At 39.2% G+C, this 21,742-nt stretch overlaps 1 protein-coding gene across 7 annotated transcripts in view; it reads right to left on the reverse strand.

The window, feature by feature from the left end:
* LOC126278000 (uncharacterized) overlaps window positions 1-21,742 on the reverse strand; it is a 269,064-nt gene that overhangs the window by 225,917 nt on the left and 21,405 nt on the right. For all 7 annotated transcript variants that reach the window (XM_049977688.1, XM_049977683.1, XM_049977689.1 and 4 more), the window contains one exon: window positions 5,292-5,446. In XM_049977688.1, coding sequence (XP_049833645.1) covers window positions 5,292-5,446 — 155 coding nt within the window. The remainder of the gene's footprint in view (window positions 1-5,291; window positions 5,447-21,742) is intronic.

Genomic DNA, 21,742 nt, shown 5'->3' on the forward strand with positions numbered 1-21,742 from the left:
GAACACTTTTCCAGGTCGACAGATCCTATGAACATGTCTTGATTTTTCTTTAGTCTTGTGTCCATTATCAATCACAATGTCACAACTGATAGTAATCTAACAAATCCTCAATTTTCTTTTCCATTCTTCTGTACAGTTTTCTTGTCAGCAACTAGGAAGCATGAGTTGTTAACCTGACTATGCGATAAGTCTCACTCTTCTTGGCTTCAGAACTATATGGATAATGTTTTTTGAAAATGTTTTTTGAAGTCAGGTAGTATATTGCCAGACTGATACATTCTACACATCAACGTGAATAGTCCTTTCAATGCCATTTTTACCAATGACTTTAGAAATTTTGATGGGATATTACCCATCCCTTCTGCCTTATTTGATTGTAAGTCTTCCAAAGCTCTTTTAAATTCTGATTTTAAGACTGGATTCCCTATCTCTTCTATATCAACTCCTGTTTCTTTTTCTCTCTCATCCTCAGACAAGTCTTTGTCCTCATAGAGGCCTTCAGTGTGCTCTTTCCAACCATCCACCCTCTCATTTGCATTTAACAGTGGAATTTAAGTTTCACTCTTAATGTTACCATTCTTGTTTTTAATTTCACCTAAGGTTGTTTTGACTTTAGTATATGCTGAGCCAGTCCTTCTGACAATCATTTCTTTTTTGATTTCTTCACATTTTTCATGCAACCATTTCACCTTAGCTTCCGTGCACTTCCTATTCATTTCATTTGTGACTTGTATTTCTGTGTTCCTGAATCTCCTTGAACATTTTTGTACTTCTTTCTTTCTTTGATCAGCTGAAGTATTCTCCTGCTACCCATGGATTATTCACAGTTACTTTCTTTGTATCCATGTTTTTCTTTCCAGCATCTGTTACTGCTCTTTTTAGAGATTTCCATTCATCTTCAACTGAACTGCCTACTGAGCTATTCCTTATCACAGTATCTAGGCCGTTAGAGAACTTCAAAGCATCTCTCTTCATTCCTCAACACTTCCATGTACCACTTCTTTGCACACTGATTATTCCTGACTAATCTCTTATAATTCAGCTTACCCTTCATCACTACTACACTGTGATATGAGTCTATCTGTCCATTGGTAGGCCTTGCAATTCAGTACCTGATTTTAAAATCTCTACCTGACCAAGATGTAATCTTACCGAAATCTACTCGTATCTCCTGGCCTTTTCCCAGTATACCTCCTCCTCTTGTGATTCTTGAACACAGTATTCGCTATTACTGGCTGAAATTTATTGCAGAATTCAATTAGTCTTTCTCCTCTCTCATTCCTAGTACCAAGCCCATATTCCCTCATAACTTTTCCTTCTATTCCTTCCCCTACAGCTGCATTCCAATCCCCCATGATTATAGAGTTTCATCTCCCTTTAAATACTGAATTACCTGTTCAGTATTTTGATATACTTTCTTTATCTCTTCATCTTCAGCTTACAACATTGGCATATACACCCGAACTATTGTTGTTGCTGTTGGTGTGTTGTCACCTCTGTTAAGAATGAACCTATCACTGAGTTGTTCAAAGTAACTCACTCTCTGCCCTACCTTTCTACTCATAACGAATCCTACTCCATTATACCATTTTCTCCTACTGCTGATATTACTCTATACTCATCTGTCCAGGAATCCTTGTCTTGTTTCCATTTCACTTTCTGGCACCCACTCTATCTAGATTGAGCCTTAGCATTTTCATTTTCAAATTTTCTAGCTTCCCTAATGCGTTCAAACTTCTGACATTCCATGCCCCGACTCTTAGAAAATCACTTTTTTGTTGGTTATTCAATTTTTTCCCTCATGGTAACCTCCCCTTTGGTAGTTCTCTCCCAGATATCCAAATGGAAATCTATTCCAGAATCTGTACCCTCATACAAAGGATAGTGGTTCACCCTCTTAGCTGAGTGGTCAGAGAATCTTAACTGCCATTTGGAGGACCCAGGTTCAGTTCCCAGTACTGACAGGAATATTCCACTGGTAGGAGGACAGCAACTGGGATCCACTCAGTCTTGTGATGTCAACTGAGGAACTAGCTGAATGAGAAGTAGCATCTCTAAGGTCTAGAAAGCCGAAAAAGCAGAGTGCTGACCACATGGACCTCCACATAGAGCTGACCGCATGGACCTCCACATAACATCTAAATTACACCATATGGCAAAGAATGACATGACAAACTGTCAGTGGCCTGATGATGGAGTCAGTATTTTTTCACACAAATAATAGTACAGGAGTACTGCCCACTGCCGTGCCACTGCAAAGATGTGGAATACATATATCAGAGTCAGTGGTGTTAATAAGGAGCTACAATAGCTACAATTAAACAAGTCTACAGAGCTCAATGCAATTCCTGTCACATTTGATATCTACTGAATTTGCAGCAAAGTAGCTTCCATTTCAACAATAATACACCATAGATCCCTCAAATAAAACAGGTGTGCCCAGTGACAGGGAAAAGTACAGGTCACACTTGTCTAAAAGAAGAGCATCAGACATTATCCATAAATCTTACTGACATCCATCTGTTGTACAATCTTAAGACTATGTTATTACATCAAACATAATAATATATCTTGAACAGAATGAGTTCCTTCATGCAAATCATCAATGAATCTGAAAATACACTGATCATGCAAAATCCAGCTCGCCCTTTTCTCATGCAACATCCTGAAAGCTTTGGATGAAACCTTTCAGATGAACACAGTATTTCTCGAGTCCTAAAAAGCATTTGACTCAGTATAAAGCCAACACGCATTAACAAAAGTATATAGGGTATCAAACAAAATTGTGACTGGGTGGAGGATTTCTTGGTACGGAGGGGATCTGGAGGAAAGAGGACAGACTATGTATGGAAACTCATCAACAGATGTAGAAGTAATTTCAGATGTTTATCCAGGAATCATGTTGGGACACTTGTTCGTACTGCATGTAAGTGACCTGGACTGTATAAAAATGACCTGGCAGACAAAATTAGTATAACCTCAGACTTTTTGCATATGATGCAGTCTTCTATATAGAATTACTATTTGAAAAAACTGCACAAATAACCAGTCAGCTCACGATAAGATTTAAAAGTGATTCAAAGACTGTTAACTAGTTTTAAATGTTCAGGAATATAAAACTGTTATTTCACAAAAAAGTATACAATAACATCAATGAGTCACAATTAGTATCAGTAAATAAACATCTTAATGTTACAATTTGCAGGAATATTAAATGGGCTCAATGATAGGTAAGGAAGATGGTAGACTTTGATTCATTGGCAGGATACTGAGAAAATGCAGCCAGTTTGTGGAGGAGACTGGTTACCAATCTCTTGTGCACCCCATGTGAGAATATCGTGTGTCTGCAAGCGGGGAGGGTACAATGACAAATACGACTAACATGGCACACTGAATGCATACAACGAAGAGCAGGACAAATGGTCACAGGTTTGTTTGCCGCACAGGAGAGTATCCTGGAAATGATGAAAAACCTAAATTGACAGACATTTGTGTACTGATGTCAATTATCCCAAGAACACATACTTCCAAGAACCAGTAGTTAATGAAAAACCTAGAGAAATTCTCCATTCCCCCTTCTATTGCATCTGTAGGGATCACAAAGACAAGGTTAGACTAATCACAACATGAACAGAGGCATTTAAGCAGTCATTCTTCCTGAGATCCAAATGTGACTGGAGGAGGAAGACTCCCTAACATGCAGTACAATTCTAAGTACCTTCTGCCATGTATTTCACAGTGGTTTGCAGAATATGTACTTGCAGGTAAATGTTGAAGCTCAAAATCATATTTACTGTTGCCTTCAGAGAACTGGGACAGGTAGGGTGTGAGGCAGCAAAGTGAGCTAGACTCAGACTGAATGAATACATTGTATTAACAACGGCAGACTTGAAACACCAGTCAGTATTAAGCACAAATTTTAGATTGTTTTCCACGTTCTTCTGGGCAAATGACAGCTGGTTTCCAGAAAGATTACATAAAAACTGGATGCTATTCATTTATAGATAATACAGTGGCATGAAGAGCATCCAGCAACACAGAAATAATAGCTAAAATCAGGATGTATGGATAGATGAGTGCTATAACGATATTAGGGGTATCAGTCTATTTGAGGATTTTGAGGTATGGCACATTGGTCTGTTCAGTACATGACTTTGAAATGTGGAATATTGTTTAATACATGGCTCCAATCAGTGGGAGATTACCAATGAGTGGGATATCAATCTCTTCTGAATAGGATTCCAATGATGGAATTGTTGCTCTTTTTAGTATAGGATTTCAAGGCATATTGGTCTGTTTGCTATTTTTGTGATTTAAAGTACTGGAAAGTTAAGTTGTAAAATTTTCTGAGAGGTGACATATTGCGTACTTGATAAATGAGAGTTGTTCTGTCAGTCCAGGTCAGTTTTGTAACAAGACATATTTCAGTCGAATTCTAATTTATCTATATTTTATTCAAAAACATATAAATTGAAAGAAGTCATTCAATGAGTAACATCAAACAGTCAACTGAAACATTTTCAAATAATTATATTTATTTCTCTGAATGGTGCTCTTGGTGCACTTGAGACAATATTCAATAAGCACGCAATTTGCCTACAAGCTGCTTGGGTGGTACAGTGTCAAAACCCTTTTGGAAATCTAGAAAAAATGAATCAATTTGAAATCCTTTGTCAATAACACTCAACACTTCGTGTGTAAAGAGCAAGTTATGTTTCACAACAACGTCTTCTAAATCCGTGTTGACTGTGTGTCAATAGATTGTTCTCTTCAAGGTAATTCATAATGTTCAAACACAGTATATGTTCCAAAATCATACTGCATAATAATGTTATTGATATGGGCCTGTAATTCAGTGCATTACTTCTATTATCCTTCTTGAATACTGGTGTGACCTGTGCAGCTTTCTAGTCTTTGGGTATGGATCTTTTGTCGAGTAAGTGGTTGTATATGATTTTTAAATATGGAGGTATTGCATCAGTATACTCTGAAAGGAACCTAATTCCAGATGGAAGCAGCAATAAGACAAAAATGCTCTAAGTAAAAATTACACTCCTCACTCCTGTATCTTTTATAAAAAGCTGTTTTTAGATCTGGAAGCAAACCAAAACTGTAATTATGAATATGTTTCATGACACAACACTGACTGTGTTTTAAATTAATGAAACAAAAGTTGTTAACTGATGATCAGCTTAAAATTAAAGCAATCAGGATGTTTATTGTTAACTTATGAACAGTATGTTCAAAACATACATAGTAGTAAGTAATACAAACATACATATTTTCTTTACCTTCCCAAAGAGATGACAAGCAGTGACTCGTGCCCATGTGTTGTTTGATGCTTGTGACTGACGTACAGCTACAGGCAGTATTTCAGTCTGTACAATTTCAACAGGAACAGTATCTACTGCTTCTAATAACATATCTAACCATATGTGAGACACAGCTGCAAAGAAAAAATACAGAAATTGTTTAAAAAGAAGTCACATACTAAGGAAGATGCACTGCCTACATTACACATGGGTGGCGTGTATCAAACATTTATACAAAAATGTAGGTAGCAAAAACATATACTTAGTCACTGACAATCTAGCGAAAGCTGGTGGAGTAGCTTTCAGAAAATAGTGATCCTTCATGGAACAGAGGAAAGAGGAATCTATAATGAGTGTGCATAAATGAAACAGGGCTTTTCTTTCCCTTTTATCTCAAGGGACACAACATGGCAAGTATTAGGGTTGAAAGATATGGAATTTTCCTTTAGTGCTTGAAAAAGTCACAAGCAGTTACAAAAACTTCTGAATCTGACGACATTTTCATCTGTCTCTGCAGCCACTAGGCAAGTATACATTTTGTATGTCTTTTACACAAATTGTCACTTCATTTCCAGCGATCTCTTAGCAGAATTTTATGCTAAATAACAAAAAATAAATCATCATGTATAGGCAACAACAAAACATCACATTCAGTATTGGAACAGTGTATCTGGATATGGATTAAGAATTTGTTGTATATTTTCTCTGTTCTACATGCTGCCCCCAGACCCCATATGTGAGATTTTTTTATTATTTAAATTTTATGAAAAGCAACCCTTTTATCTGTTTGCTTTTTGTCAATATAACAACAATCAGCTAGTTCATGCTGTGATAGGCCAAATTGTTTGCAGATGCAAATAAAATGACAACACACGATCTCCAGACTCGTGAGACTGAGGGCTCTTGGAGTCGTGGCCAAAAAATGTCTCTCTCTTCTGTTTCGAGCCACCAGACAGAGCACACGTTAAAAGGCTTGTTATTTTTTACCTTTGTATTTCTCTTGTCCTAGGGCTATTGGAGGGCTATCAGAGTTATCGTCTCTAAATCCCGTGGCAATCCTCACCATGTAATTCCCGTGAGTAAATAAACCAATACAGTTTCTGAAACTAAGTACTGTATATTAGTTACTAGCCCACACCATTTTCCAATCCTGACTACACCCTCTAGTAGGGTTTACAAACTGGTGTCAGCATCGGGACACTAAAATCACCCTGTTTTTGGCTTTGAATGCACAGAATGCCGGTAGATGCGCAGATGGCAGGGCATGCGTGGGGACAGCTGTAGTGGGGTTTATGGGCAGGCATTGTAGGGGAAATGGCTACCACTGGAGGGGAAGTTGTTCCATTCTACATTGAAGCCTACACTCAAATTTTTTTTTTTTTTTTTTTTTTGTTTGTTTGTAAATATTACATGAGTCCCCTACACGACCATGCTTGTGAGGGGAACATTCAAAACGATCTACCGTACCTCTGCTTTGGTTAAAATCTACGATGAATTCTGCCAAAAATGCAGCAATTTCATTTCGCCTGGCTTGTTATCCATTTGTAACTTTCAGAGAAGCATCAGAAATAGCAAATTTTGAGTAAAACCTACACAACTCTCTGGTTATCATGTTAAAATTTGTTCCTTTTGCCAAAACACAATGGAATTTATACAGTCTCACATCACTAACATGTTGTGCAGACACAATTGCTAGAAAATTCTGAAACAGTGCTTTATTTAGTCTATTAAGTGAGGAACTGAGAAAAAGTAAGGTCAGTAGCTTATGAAAAAGCACATCCTCAGCTCAAAAGAAAAGTTTAGTGTCTTCACTGTTCCAAAATCCATAGCATTTCTAGTTTCACCACCTATCAATGACCCTGAAAAATTAAATTCTTTCGTGAAAAAACTCTGTAGTTAGTGGAATGACATGTTAGATACTCATTTTTATATAATAACGATACAGCAAAATACTCTCCTCTTTGTGTGCTACCATTTGCCAAAATCTCTTTTTGGAATCAGAAACTGTTTATGGAATATGAGGAATCTTGAGGATATTTCACTTTGGCTTTATTGCTGGCACGACATGATCACAAATAGTGATGTGGGCCCGGTATATTCACAGTGAGAGGGAACTTATAAAATGGTAATATTGCCGGGAATAGGTCTTTGGCCCGGGAAGATTCCCAAAAATTGGGAATTTATGAAAATTTTTAGATTTTGAATGTTTTAACACTTATTAACAGTTAAAGAACCTTAAAACTAGGTTATCTAAGTAAATTCACACATTTTAATCCAAGATTTATCATTCCACACATTATACCTACATCTACATACATACATACTCCGCAATCCACCATACAGTGCTTGGCGGAGGGTACCTCGTACCACAACTAGCATCTTCTCTCCCTGTTCCACTTCCAAACAGATCGAGGGAAAAATGACTGCCTATATGCCTCTGTACGAGCCCTAATCTCTCTTATCTTATCTTTGTGGTCTTTCCGCGAAATATAAGTTGGCGGCAGTAAAATGTACTGTACTGCAGTCAGCCTCAAATACTGGTTCTCTAAATTTCCTCAGTAGCCATTCACGAAAAGAATGCCTCTTTTCCTCCAGATACTCCCACCCGACTTCCTGAAGCATTTCCGTAGCACTCACATAATGATCAAACCTACCAGTAACAAATCTAGCAGCCCGCCTCTGAATTGCTTGTATGCCCTCCCTCAAACCGACCTGATAGGGATCCCAAACGCTCGAGCAGTACTGAAGAATAGGTCGTATTAGTGTTTTATAAGCGGTCTCCTTTATAGATGAACCATGTCTTCCCAAAAATTCTACCAATGAACCGAAGATGACCATCCACCTTCCCCACAACTGCCATTACATGCTTGTCCCACTTCATATCGCTCTGCAACGTTATGCCCAAATATTTAATCGACGTGACTGTGTCAAGCACTACACTACTAATGGAGTATTCAAACATTAGGGGATTCTTTTTCCTATTCATCTGCATTAATTTACATTTATCTATATTAATTTACATTTATCTATATTAATTTCCTTGCAAGTTCCATGCAAAACATCATTTACCGTAAGCCTGGTGGAAAAAATAAATTAAAATATTCGCTAGGGCTACTATTTTTAGGCAAATTAAAACCACATATTTCTCTGAATGAAACCTAAACTTACAAAATATTTCTCTGGAGGTGTAATTCTCAACCGGCTATTATCAATAGTATTTTTTAATTTTTCAAAACGAACGACTAGAGGTGTTTCACTTTCATTCAAAGACTCCTCATTTCATAAGATGAATTATGATTTATAAATTTATTTTCCAAAATATCATGATCACTTTCACTTTAAGAATTGTTAATGAATAATTTAACAATGTTCTATGTCAATAAAATCAGTTGTATTTTCAAGTAAATCATAAACCTCAGCCAGTTTATTCGCATAATTTTTCCCCGAAATGTCATTTTCAATGACTAATGTTTATAAAATTTGCACAAGTTTATTGTAAACTTTATAGAGTAAAATACTTCTAATGCTGATGGGAAACTTAACAAAACTTGCCTGTCTATTTTAGTAACTTTAGTTACTAGATGGCATATCAGTATTATAAACTCGGTTTTTCTAAAGGTTGATTATTTCGACGTTGGCAGTTCTAGGAAACGAAAGCGTCATAAATGTCGACGCTTGGCAGTTCTAAAACATTGAAAACCAAAAATATGTTTATTTCCAACGAGGAGGTTCCAGATCCATCTAAGATTTAACCATATAATTACTGCTTTTACCTATTAACAGTTTTTTGAGCTATCTTGCTAATTAATCATAAATTCCCAGCAATTTATGAATTTTGGGAATATTGCTGGCAATATTCTCTGAGAATATTTATTCAATTTTAAATTTCCGGGAATTTTACAACACTAATTACAAATGAGTGTGCTATGTCAGATCAACACTGGTGACAGACAGGTACCTCTATCCAAGCCTAAAGAAAAATTCAACATGTTAGTAAAATTTCATACACAACAACATATTATGTAATATGCACCAAACGCAAAATCACAGTGACCTCTATTTTCCATTGCACACTTTTCCGAATTTCGTGCAACTATTATGAAATGATAGGACATCATCATGTACCTGACATATAAAGCTATATGTAAAGCAAAATTGAATCTTTTTTATGGAATAGCTTCTGTAAAATAATTTGAGAAAGACCGCAGGACTTACACCTCGATTCTGTCATTGCTGACTGGCCAATTAGCGGAAAACACTTGTCAGCCTCCCCTTCTGAACATACGAATGAACTAGCCCAGCCCTTTGGACAGAAACTGATCACTGGGCATCGGCCAACATATCCTGCATGGACTCGACCACATACTAAGCCATGAAGAGACACATAAATTGGTTGTGCGGTGCTGTCTGGCTCCATACTGTGCATACTGTGGTGCAACAGACAAGTGCTTATTGTAGTCAATCTGGAATGCCCAGTACAGTCTACCCAGCCAGTGCCGCCACCTACACTGCAGCACATGTGCAAAGTCATCAACATCACCCGACTCTTCTGCTGCCTACGCACAAGGTCATGTCACAGATATGACTATCCAGCGCTGCCCCGACACCACCTGCTGCCGTCATATCAATGCTTGGTGTTGTCACACCATTTGTTGATCAGCAAATGTAAATTGCAAGCTTCACTTTAGGGAGAAGATGCAGCAGAGCCAATGCTGCCAGGGAAGTCAGTGAAAACTGCTGCCAAAGACTTATTGTTAGTTACATGTTTGTAGATTCAAGGTATGCCCACAACCATGTCATGCCATCCGTTGAAGATGGATACAGAACTACAGTCCACAATGGAGAATGAGGACCTGTAAAGTCACCTTAATGAGGCATTAGTAAATGCACCACTAAAAGCAGCATTGTGCCCACAACTAGCCTCGCTTCTCGATTTACGAGGATCACACAGGTGGCTCAATTTCAGCCTGTAATTGATGTTGCTATGGATTTGCTGGTTCCCACCTTCATGGGTAAATCAGGCAAAAATGTCCATACACTCATACAGAACTTAGGAGATGTAGGGAAACTGTTCACATGGGTTGACAAAGTGTTGGTAGGAATTGTCAACATGGAGTTGCAAGGACAGGCTTGCTCTTAGGTAAATTCTATGGAAGAGATGAGAAATACCAAGGCATTAGATGTCCTTGCAAAAGGGCTACAGGATGTATATGGATATGAAGATAGCATGAACTTCCCAACCTACACAAAAATCCACAGAGTGGTTTGCTTACAGACCAAGAGTGTGTCATATAAAACATAGAGGTGTTGGCGAAAAAATATGGAAACATGGTGAGAAATACATGCTTAAAAATAAATACAGATGCTAGTTAAGGATGCAGATGGAGCTGTTGTATCTGACCATGAAAGGCACCTGTGCAATGCCCTCAATACATCACAAGTTCCAGTCGTGTCATATCAGTGTTCTGTGTAGCTGCAACTGCACTATATTAGAATGAAGTGCATTCAAACATGGGCAAATTGTTGGTGCTTGTATGGTGGATGCCCCATTAAACAAAATAGTCAGTGTGTTTGGGGTTTTAAGAGGCACCGTATCAAGGATTTATACCACATACAGGAAAACCAGAAGATCATCGTCCATGAAGTCACAATGCAGACTAAAGTGCGTGCTCAGTGATCATAACAACAATCATTGAAGAGGACTGTGACAAAAAATAAAAGGACAGCAACCGCACAAGTCACTGCAGAACTGAATGTCACACTCACAAGCCTTGTCAGCACCCAAACAACAAGAGGAAATTTCCACAAGCTGGGAAATGCACACATCCAAACACACACATCAGTGACACAATTGCCTGTAACAGGAAAACATTGTGCTGACGCCATAAAAACCTGTACTGTGGAGCAATGGTAGAGTCATTTGGTCAGATGAGTCTAATTTCACACTGTTTCCAGTTTCTGAGTGAGTTTTACAACTGTCATACACTGTCCTAACACTATGATGTAGACTTCCTGCTACCAAGAGTGGAATATGGAGGGGGTTTGCACATTGTGAGCTATGCTTCTTTTTCACGCTCATTCACTCCCCTTTGAGAGATAGGTGGTTCTTACCCCCTTAGTGCTTCTTTTCAGACAATATGTGATATGTGCATCAAGTTTGGTTGAAATTGATTCAGTGCTTCATTTAGTAAGAGATGTGGAACATATATACACATGCTTTTATAGTACTTATGGATTATGGCTCATTGCACTACAATCTACAATACAGACACCACAGCAAACTGCTACATGTACTCAAATAGCAGATTTCCTCAATTCTTTTTATCTTATTCTGAAGATACAATACTGGAAAAATTAAAGAAACAATAACAATATACTGCTGTCTTTCTTGTAACAATGGGTATTCTAAATAAAGTGTCAAATTTTCCATCACAGAAAATATAGGTCAAAGTATAAGAACAAAATATACAGTAATTGCTAAACATACCACACTCCATCGCCGTGAACAACATATTTAGCAATTTTGTGTGGCATCTCTTTAGAAGGGCGGATAGAGTCTTTACATGGTGAGGTTTCTAGATAGATTGTGAGTACGAATACCAAAAGAAGTTAAAATTATTGATTTAATCCTTTAGATTTTATGCACATTTTTATGTCCTATATGAAAAATAACAATACACATCACACAATACTTTTCAGTCATCAATCAGATCTGAAAATATTTTCACATAGAAGAAGTTGTAATTAGATGAGTAATTAACACAAACTTCACTCAACAAAGGTTCATTCAGCACCTGCACATACAAGAGCGCGGAGCGAACTGCCTTCGGCCAGAACACATACAGTACATATACAGCTACAGAACATTCTAGTACAATGCTTCTTGACATTTGTGGATACTTCTAGAATGTATTTGAACCAAATTAAAATTGTACAACCCTCCATGCAACAGTTTAGTCTCATAACCACTACACCACGGAGATACTCAGCTTCTTCTGCGACATTGTTCCCTCCGTAAGTGAATAGAGTCTCGGTGTTACGTCCTCCTAGTCCAGGAACGAGTCATCGTCCCACCTACTCATACTCCTGATGACTGATTCTCGCCCTGGCGGTGTGATCTTCTTAGAACTTCTTTTGCCACTATGCCCTTTGTCTTCTTTCCGCTTGTTGCCTGTCGCTGGAGCTTTGAATTTACCCTGGGTTGCAGGATCCTTATAGGGCTTCATTTGAAGGACATGGACTGTATCTCTGATCTTTCGTTGTCTTGTGCTGAGGTTGAAATCTTCAACTTCATAAGTAACATCACACAACTGTCTCACAACCTTATAAGGTCCAAAGTAGCGCCTGAGGAACTTCTCAGAGAGACCAACCTTTCAAATGGGAGTGAAGTTCCAGACGAGGTCACCAGGCTGATAGACAATGGGCAGTGGTTGGTGTCATACCTTTGGTGATCATTTTCTTGAGCCTGCAATGTGTGGAGTCGAGCTAACTGCCGAGTTTCCTCAGCCCTGGTTAACAACTGGCTGATGTAGTTGTTGTCCATGTCATCAGGATGTAACGGAAACACAGTGTCCAACGTCATCATTGTCTCATGCTCATGCACGAGAAAAACTGGCGTAAATCCTGTGGTGTCTTGTTTGGCAGTGTTGTAGGAAAACGTCACGAAAGTTAGCACCTCATCCCAGTTGCTCTGTTCAACATTGACGAACACTGATAGCGTGTCGGCCAAGGTCTTATTAAGGCGTTCTGCAAGCCCGTTAGTTTGCGGATGGTAGGCAGTCATCATGTGATGAGTAATGTTGCACCAACAGTTTACCTCTGTCACAAGATTTGATTGAAAAACTTTCCCTTGATCCGTAATTAATGACCTTGGGGCACCGTGTTTTAATACAGTGTCTTCCAAGATGAATTTGGCTACCTCGGATGCTTCAGCTGTTTTCATGTTTTGTAATGGCATAGCGTGTCAAATAATCAGTGCAAACAATAATCCACCTATTGCCACCAGCAGACGTTGGAAATCATCCAGAAATGGCAATCCCAACATGCTGGGAAGGCGTTTTGGTTGGTGGAATTGGTATGAGTTGGCCAGGTGGTTTCTGGGCAACTGTCTTTCTCCTCTGGCACTCTTGACCATGCGACACATAGTGACGGACATTCCTAAATGAACCCGGCCAGAAAAATCTCTTGCGGATTCTATCATATGTCTTAATACAACCTCGATGTCTGGCCTCAGGTGTGTCATGGAATTTCTGTAGAACATCTAAGTGCATGTGTTTAGGAATCACTGGTACCCACCTCTTTCCAAACGGATCAAAGTTTTTCTTGCAAAGTAATCCATTAACTACCTTAAATTGTCCTTTCACATCCTCTGACCGATTTAAGGCAAGCATAATTTGAGATATATTGGTGTCCTTCTGCTCAGCAGAGAGATCCTGGAGTACAGCAAGACAGTCACTATCTCCATCAAAGTCTTGATGGTCTTTCTTGAGAGACAGTCGGCATCTTGGTGTTTTCTTCCACTTTTTTACACTATGGTAATGTCATACTCTTGAAGATGTAGTGCCCACCTGGTGAGTCATCCTGTTGGATCCTTAAGCCCTGTCAACCAACAAAGTGAATGATGGTCTGCAACAACTGTGAATGGCCTTCCATAGAGCTGTTGAAATCTTCACACGGCTCAGATCACGGCAAGACATTCTCTTTCTGTAGTTGAGTAGTTTCTCTCAACTTTTGTAAGAGTCCTAGAAGCAAAGCCTATAACCTTCTCTTTTCCATCCGAAATTTGTACCAGAACAGCACCCTATAACCTTCTCTTTTCCATCCGAAATTTGTACCAGAACAGCACCGATCCCTTACCCGCTGGCATCAATGTGTAGTTCTGTAGGTGCTCTCTCATTATACAAATGAAGTACAGGATCAGTTGTCAGGGCTTTTCACTGTACATCGAAAGAATCTTGTTGAGCACCACCCCAGATAAATTAAGCATCAGCTTTTAACGACACTTGGAGTGGCCTGGCTTTGAGACAAAAGTCTTTCATAAAATGACAGTGATAAGAACATAATCCGAGGAAGCTTCTCATATCTCTAATACTTTTAGGAATAGGAAATTCCATTATAGATCTCATCTTTTCTGGGTCTGGCCTCACACCTTCATTTGACACAAGGTGTCCAAGTATTTTGATTTCTTTTGCTCCAAAGACACACTTTCTTGGATTAAGTTTCAGTCCGCCTTGTTGGAGACACTTAAGAACAGCCCTCAGTCTTTTTATATGTTCATCAAATGTCTCTGAGAACACTATAATGTCATCTAAATAACAAAGACATATCTTCCACCTCAGGTGCCTTAGAAGATTAGCCATCATCCGCTCAAAAGTTGCTGGTGCATTACACAAACCAAACGGCATTACCTTAAACTCATACAGGCCCTCAGGGGTGTTGAATGCAGTTTTCTGACGATCAGCCTCATCATCTTCGATCTGCCAGTATCCCGAGTGCATGTCCATGGTTGAGAAAAACTTAGCCCCCTTCAAACAATCTAGTGTATCGTCAATTCGTGGAAGGGGGTAAACGTCCTTTTCAGTTATCTTATTAAACTTCCTGTAATCAACACAAAAGTGCCAACTGCCATCCTTCTTCCTGACGAGGAACACTGGCGATGACCACGGGCTCTGCAAAGGCTGAATGGTGTCATTCTTCATCATTTTCTCTTCCTCGTTGCAAATTATTCGACATTCCGTTGCTGACACACGGTATTCTCTCTGGCTTATTGGTTGAGGATCTCCAGTGCTAATCCGGTGCTTCCCTGTTGATTTGTCTAATTTGCTCTTCACCTGTGGATTTAAGCATTCAGAGAACTCTTGAAGAATGGCAAGTAGCTTCTTCTGTTGTTCGTCAGTGAGATCTGGTGATAGTCAAGCTACAAGATCTTGTCTCGTAGTGGTAACGCTGATTTCGCCCACAGACTCAGCATGGGAGGTTTCTATGACGCTCAGCTGTTGTTTAATCAACGGTTTGGTATTTGTCATGCACTTGCGTCTTGGAAGGATCTGTGGTTCTCAATGGCAGTTAACTGTCCACAATTCACTGAATCCATTCTTAAAAGGGACGACAGAGGCTGGGATGACCAAGTTATTCTTCAGTGGTATCCTTCTCTTAGATTCCACTACAAGATCCATGGACTGACACATAGCATGACATGTGACAGTTACCTTTCTAGCACTGACTGGAGGAATGATCACTTCATCTAGCTCACAGTCTCCACACACTCAGATGCGCATCTTCCTGTCCACAGTATCTCATCTTGTCTAGCATAGTCTTCGAGCGACCACAACCTATAATTGCCTGAGAAGCTTTCACAAGTCCCATCCAAGAATGACGTCATGACTACACTCTTGTAAGACGATGCGTTCTAAGGGTTGTGTATGGCCACTTATACCCACACAAATGGTACATCTTCCTGTCAGTTTTACATATTTCCCATTAGCCACCTTCAGCAGAGATGTTTTGTTGTCGACGAATACAGTTTTCTGCAACTGGCGACAGTATTTCTCCGAAATGAATAAATATGATGCTCCAGAGTCCACAAGAGCTTGGGCTGGTTGGCCATCCATGAGGATATTGACGTAGTTTCGTATCATTTTTCTAGTGATCGACGGTAGAGGATTTTTCTCTTTGGCGGCCTCACCTCCAAGGAAGGTCGCACCCTTTAGTTTTCCAGGTTGCAGCAGCTAGGTGATCGGCTGGATTCTCGTTCTCATCCCCCATTCTGTTTATTTTCAACCCTCTGCCAACACACCTGCCCATCTTTCCCCACTCCTCTCCTCCTTCATTCCTTCTTTCCCCACCTCCCTGCCCCGCCACCTCCTGACACTGCACCTGTTGGCATTCTAGTCCCTGCACACTCCACCAGACAGTGCTCGTCTCTCTCCCCACCTGTACACTACTATCCCCTCCCCCTCCCTGCTGCCTTCAGATTGCTGTTTGCACCCCAAATCCCAAATGACAGTTGCATTCCAGCCCAAGGTGCTGGAGGTGACAGTCGTGTGTGTGAGGTGTGCTTGCTTGTTTGTATGAATGGTGGGTGTTTCTCTTTTACTGATGAAGCCTGTGGCTGAAACCCCTATTTAAGTGTCCTTTAAGTGTGCCTGTCTGTAGCTTAAAGTGTCTTCTTTACAGTAAGTAACAATCTCTCTCTTTCTACATTGTTTATATTCTATGTATGGGTTGGTATGGTTTTTTTTTCTTCTCTTTTTTTCTCGGAGCGGTAACTACGTGTTGTATCATTTCTATATTTCATTGCCACTGTCAGTATTGTCGCAATGTATGGGTAGAATTTTTCTGTTTGTTCTATTTATTACCAGTACATGGTGAACAAAACTTGTATCGAGAATTTTCCTTGTCTGCCAGTGTGCAGTGAAGTAGTCTCAGTGAGGTGCTCGGTGTTTTCTAGGAGCTTGCATTTGCAATCTAAAAAAAAATTGGACATATCAATCCATGTATAAAAGACAACAGGGCTAACTTTTGTTTTCTTTCAAATTTTTTTAAAGGGGTGGACAAGGAATGTCTATTTTGTATGCAGATGCAGGTGGATTGGCTACAGTTTGCTTACTGCTGAGGTTACTATTGGCCATCTGCAGGCTGCTGTCTCAGGGTGTATCAGCAGTAAAGACAATGATTTGTTGCTTGGGATATCTCTTGTTTCACTCATATGCTCTGCTACTGAGGCATCTTCCACCTGTAGGGAAATCCGACACACATCCATGTGTGTGGCAGTTTACAATGTGTTCACGTCATTTGAGGTGAAGGGTGGGGGTCAGGACTGGCCACCTAGCCTTGCCCATTTAACCAATGAGAGGACATGTGGCTATGCCTTCAGCAGGGTATGAGGAGGCCTACAAGGAGAGGGGTTTGTTAGTCATCAGGAACTCCAATGTTCGGTGTGTTATAGAGCCCCGCATGGAAAGTATCCAGGGCTGGAAAGAAGTCCTGCACACTCAGCATATCGGGAAGGCCTCATTCAAGATGTACAGGAGGCCCTGCCTGTCGTTATCAAGCGTGCTGGGTGCAGTCACCTTGAAACTGTTGCTCAAATTGGCACAAACAACTCCCTTTATTTTAGTTCTAAAGCTATCTACAGTTTTTACAGGCTGACGGCAGAATTGATGAAAACTGCTGTCCTTGCTCATGGGGTGCAAGTAGAACTTCTGTTGCAGTGCCATAGTCAAGAGTCGATTGGATCCTTTTGTTTGGAGCTGGGTGATAGGTCTCAACAAGATCCTCCATCAATTCTGTGATAGTCTTAGCTGCAGATTTTTGGATCTATGTTTGTGGTTGTGGACTGTATGATTCCCCTGTATAGGTGAAATGTACGTTACCACACAGGAAGCAGCTATTTGGATGTGGAGTGTACAAGGATGAGGCTGGACTAGGCAATATGAAGTCCTCTGATGAATGCTTGCCAGTCAATATGCAGAGAGAGAAAATGTCAAAGTTATAACTGGAAATTATTGAAGCACGGATGAAGTGTAATTTAGGCAAAATATCTGTATAGTGTGAAACATGGCAATTGACCCCAAGTAATGCAAAGTGTAAGGTCATCCCACGAGTACTAAAAGGAATCCATTAAATTTTGATTACATGATAAAAATAACACAAATCTAAAGGCTGTCAATTCAACTAAATACTTAGGGATAGCAATTAAAACTGCTTAAATTGCAATGATCACACAGATAATGTTGTGGGGAAGGCTAATTAAAGACTGTGTTTTAATGGCAGAACACTTAGAAGATGCAGCAAATCCACTAAACAGACAGCTTAAACTATGCCTGCCCATCGTCTGCTAGAGTATTACTAAGTGTTATGGGATCCTTACCATATACGATTGATGAATGACATCGAAAACATCCAAAGGGCATCTCCTTTTGCATTAGTGCAAAATATGGAACAGAATGTCACAGATGTGGTACACTAGTTACGAAGGCACTCACTAAAATAAAGGCTTCTTTCTTAGCGGTGAGATCTTTTCATGAAATTTCGATCACTAACTTTCTCCTCTGAATGCAAAAACATTTTGTTGACACTCATCTAAGTTAGGAGACATGATGACTCTGATAAGAGAAATCAGAGCTCATACACAAAGATTTAAGTGTTCATTTTTTCCACACACTGTTCAATAGTGGAATGGCAGAGAAATAGTGTTAAAGCGGTTTGATGAACCCTCTGCCAGGCATTTATGTGTGAATTACAGAATAGTCATGTAACTGAAGATGCAAAGATGATCACTTGAAGAATACTGTGATCCAATGTTTAAGAACTTCTGGAACCCAAAACAGTCTTGCAAAGTTTTACTTTATTTAATGACTGGTTCTGATAAGTTAGATCTTCATTAGGTTCATCTATCTCCTTAAAATAGTAAACAAAACAAAGAAAACTTGTAGCCAAGATAGGTACCATTATAAGGTATCATGATTCCATCCACTTGTCAGCAGAAAACATCTCCTACACCCCCCCCCCCCCCCCCCTTGTCAGTGGTAAGTACCTGAGAATCTGACACCATAATTCATTAGCAAACGAAAACAGAAAAAAATAAATCAACTTTCTTACAGTTTCATCTTCAAAATCTGGTATTATCTGCAACACAAAACTGCAGAGTTTGCAATACACATATTTATGAATTAAGAATACTCTATTTCTCTTACTGATTTATCCTCATGGATTATTTTCAATGATGTGGTCAGTCAAGTCTTCTGCAGTACTGAATTGCATATATTGTATGTTGTCTAAATTCAGTGACAGTACATTTGCAGAGAACCAGTTACTGATTTTCAAGGATGTATTATTTACATTTTCAAGTATTTTCTTTAGGGTTGACAGTGCATTTACAACTATAAAATTAAACACACACCCCAAGCCACCAATAGTCTTTTCCTTTCCTGTTCTGCTCACAAATAGTGCGAGGGAAAAATGACTGCCTATATGCCTCCATACGAACCCTAATTTCTCTTACCTTATCTTCATGGTCCTTATACACATTGTATGTTGGTGACAATAGAATCGTTCTGAAGTAAACTTCAAATGCTGTTTCTCTAAATTTTCTCAATAGTATTTTGTGAAAAGAATGTTGTTTGCCCTCTAGGAATTCCCATTTGAGTTCATGACACATCTCTATCACCACCACTGCCGCCGCCACCACCACTAGCAGTACCACACTATTTGCCCCAATGTTCTGTTTTATTTATTTTGATAACTTCCCCTCTTCAGGGTTTGATTTTTGACTTTGAACATTGGGGACATCTTGGTGCAGTAATGTGACTGTGTTGTAAGCACATTTAAATTTTGATTTTTTTCTGCTTGTTCAAATACTTTACAAAGGATCTATAAAAATTTTCTTAAAATTCTCATTTTTTTAAAAAAAATGATTTGTATAATAGTTTGATCATGTGTATTAAATGGAATCCTTTCTTTTTTATGTAATTCACCAGAGAATGCTGTTTTAATGCATTGAAACCACATGTGACTGTCAAGAAATCACCAATTACAGTTGTCTTGAGGTTCATTTTGCTTCCATTCATTATGAAATTAAATGGCCATGGCTGCCTGCATTACATAGTTCTATGTGACTCGCACACTAAGCAAATCTGTGGGTAACCAATCTAGAAGCCCACCTCTGAACTACTTTGATGTCCTCCTTTAATATGGTCTGGTAGGGATCCTAAACACACAAGCAGTGCTCAAGAATGTGTCATATTAGTGTTCCATATTTGGTCTCCTTTAAAGATGACCCACACTTTCCTAAAATTCTCCCAATAAACCAAACTCGAGCATTCACCTTTCCTACTAAGATCCTTAATGGCTTTGCACCTCGATATTTAATCGATGTGACTGTGTCGGGCAGCACACTGTATTTGAACATTACATGGTTGTTTTTCCTACTCATCTGGATTAACATACACTTTTCTACAATTAGAGCATGCTGCCATCATCACAACAACAAGAAGAAATTTTTGCTTTCTTCCTGTGTCCTCCTACAGCCACTCAACAATAAAACCCAACCATACACCACAGCATCATCAGCAGCTGCAGATTGCTGCTCATGTTGTCCATCAGATCATTTATGTACAGAGAGAAAAGAGCAGTCTACTCTGGGGCACTGCTGATGATACCCTGATGAACACTCACCATTAAGAGCAATGTATTAGGTTCTATTACTTAAGATGTCTCCAAGCCACTCACATATCTGGGGACCTATTCTGTATGCTCACGCCTTTGTTAACAGTCTGCAGTGGGGCACTGTGTCAAACACTTCCTGGAAATCTAGGAATACAGAATCTGCCTGTTGCCCTTCATCCTTGTTTCACAGGATACCATGTGAGAAGAGGGTACACTGAGTGATGTTTTCTAAATCCATGCTGATTTATGGTCATATCAAAGAAATTTATTACATTTGAACTGAGGATATGTTCAAGAATTCTGCAGCAAACTTTTGTTTAGGATATTGGTCTGTAATTTTGTGGATCCATTATTTTATCCTTCTTACATTTAGGAGTCATCTCCTCATTTTTCCAGTCCCTTGGGACTTGAGATTCATAATACATACAAGTTAAGTAAGGAGCCAATGACAGAGTACTCTCCGTGAAACTGAACCGGCATTCCATTCAGATTTGCAACTTGTTTTCAACTCTTTCAGTTGCTTCTCTACACCAGTGATAGCTATTAAAATGTCTTCCATATGGAAGTCTGTGCAACTGTCAAACGATGGTACATTTATACAATCCTCCACATGAATGATTACTTAAATGTGAAATTTCAAACTTCAGTTTACTTTTTACTATCTTCTATTGCCAAGTCAGATGGTTAATGAATGACTGGGTGAAGCCTTCGACCCACTTACCAATTTTACATAGGACCAGAATTTTCTAGGGTTCTCATCAAGATTTTTGGCCATGATATGCAAATATGTCACTGAGAATGCAAGAAAGACTTACAGAAATGTTTCCACATATACTATAACACTAGGAATGTGACGTGGGTAGAAAAGGTAAAAGAAATGAGAAAGACACAATGTTGATTTTATTATTAACTGCCATTTACACAATTTATTCAATATGAGTACTGGAGACGTCGACAAAATGCCACATCTGTAAACCAAGGTTATCAACAGTTGCTCGCAACAGTTCTGGTGGAATCTGAGCAACATGTTCCTGTATAGTGGCTTTAAATCAGGTATAGAATGAACATATCACTGGTAAATGAGTTCATTTAGATATCTCTAGAGTCAAAAGTCACATAGATTCAGATCAAATGATCTTTCGGGCCATATTTGTGGAAGGCTGCATTAAGCTGAGCTTTCACTGGGCGAGTGGCATGAGGTGTTGCCCCATCTTAGATGAAAACAGTGGTTTCTACACAGTTGTGTTCCTCCAAAGTAGCAA

Source organism: Schistocerca gregaria, chromosome 6 (genome assembly GCF_023897955.1).
Source record: "Schistocerca gregaria isolate iqSchGreg1 chromosome 6, iqSchGreg1.2, whole genome shotgun sequence".
NCBI classification, from domain to species: Eukaryota; Metazoa; Arthropoda; class Insecta; order Orthoptera; family Acrididae; genus Schistocerca; species Schistocerca gregaria.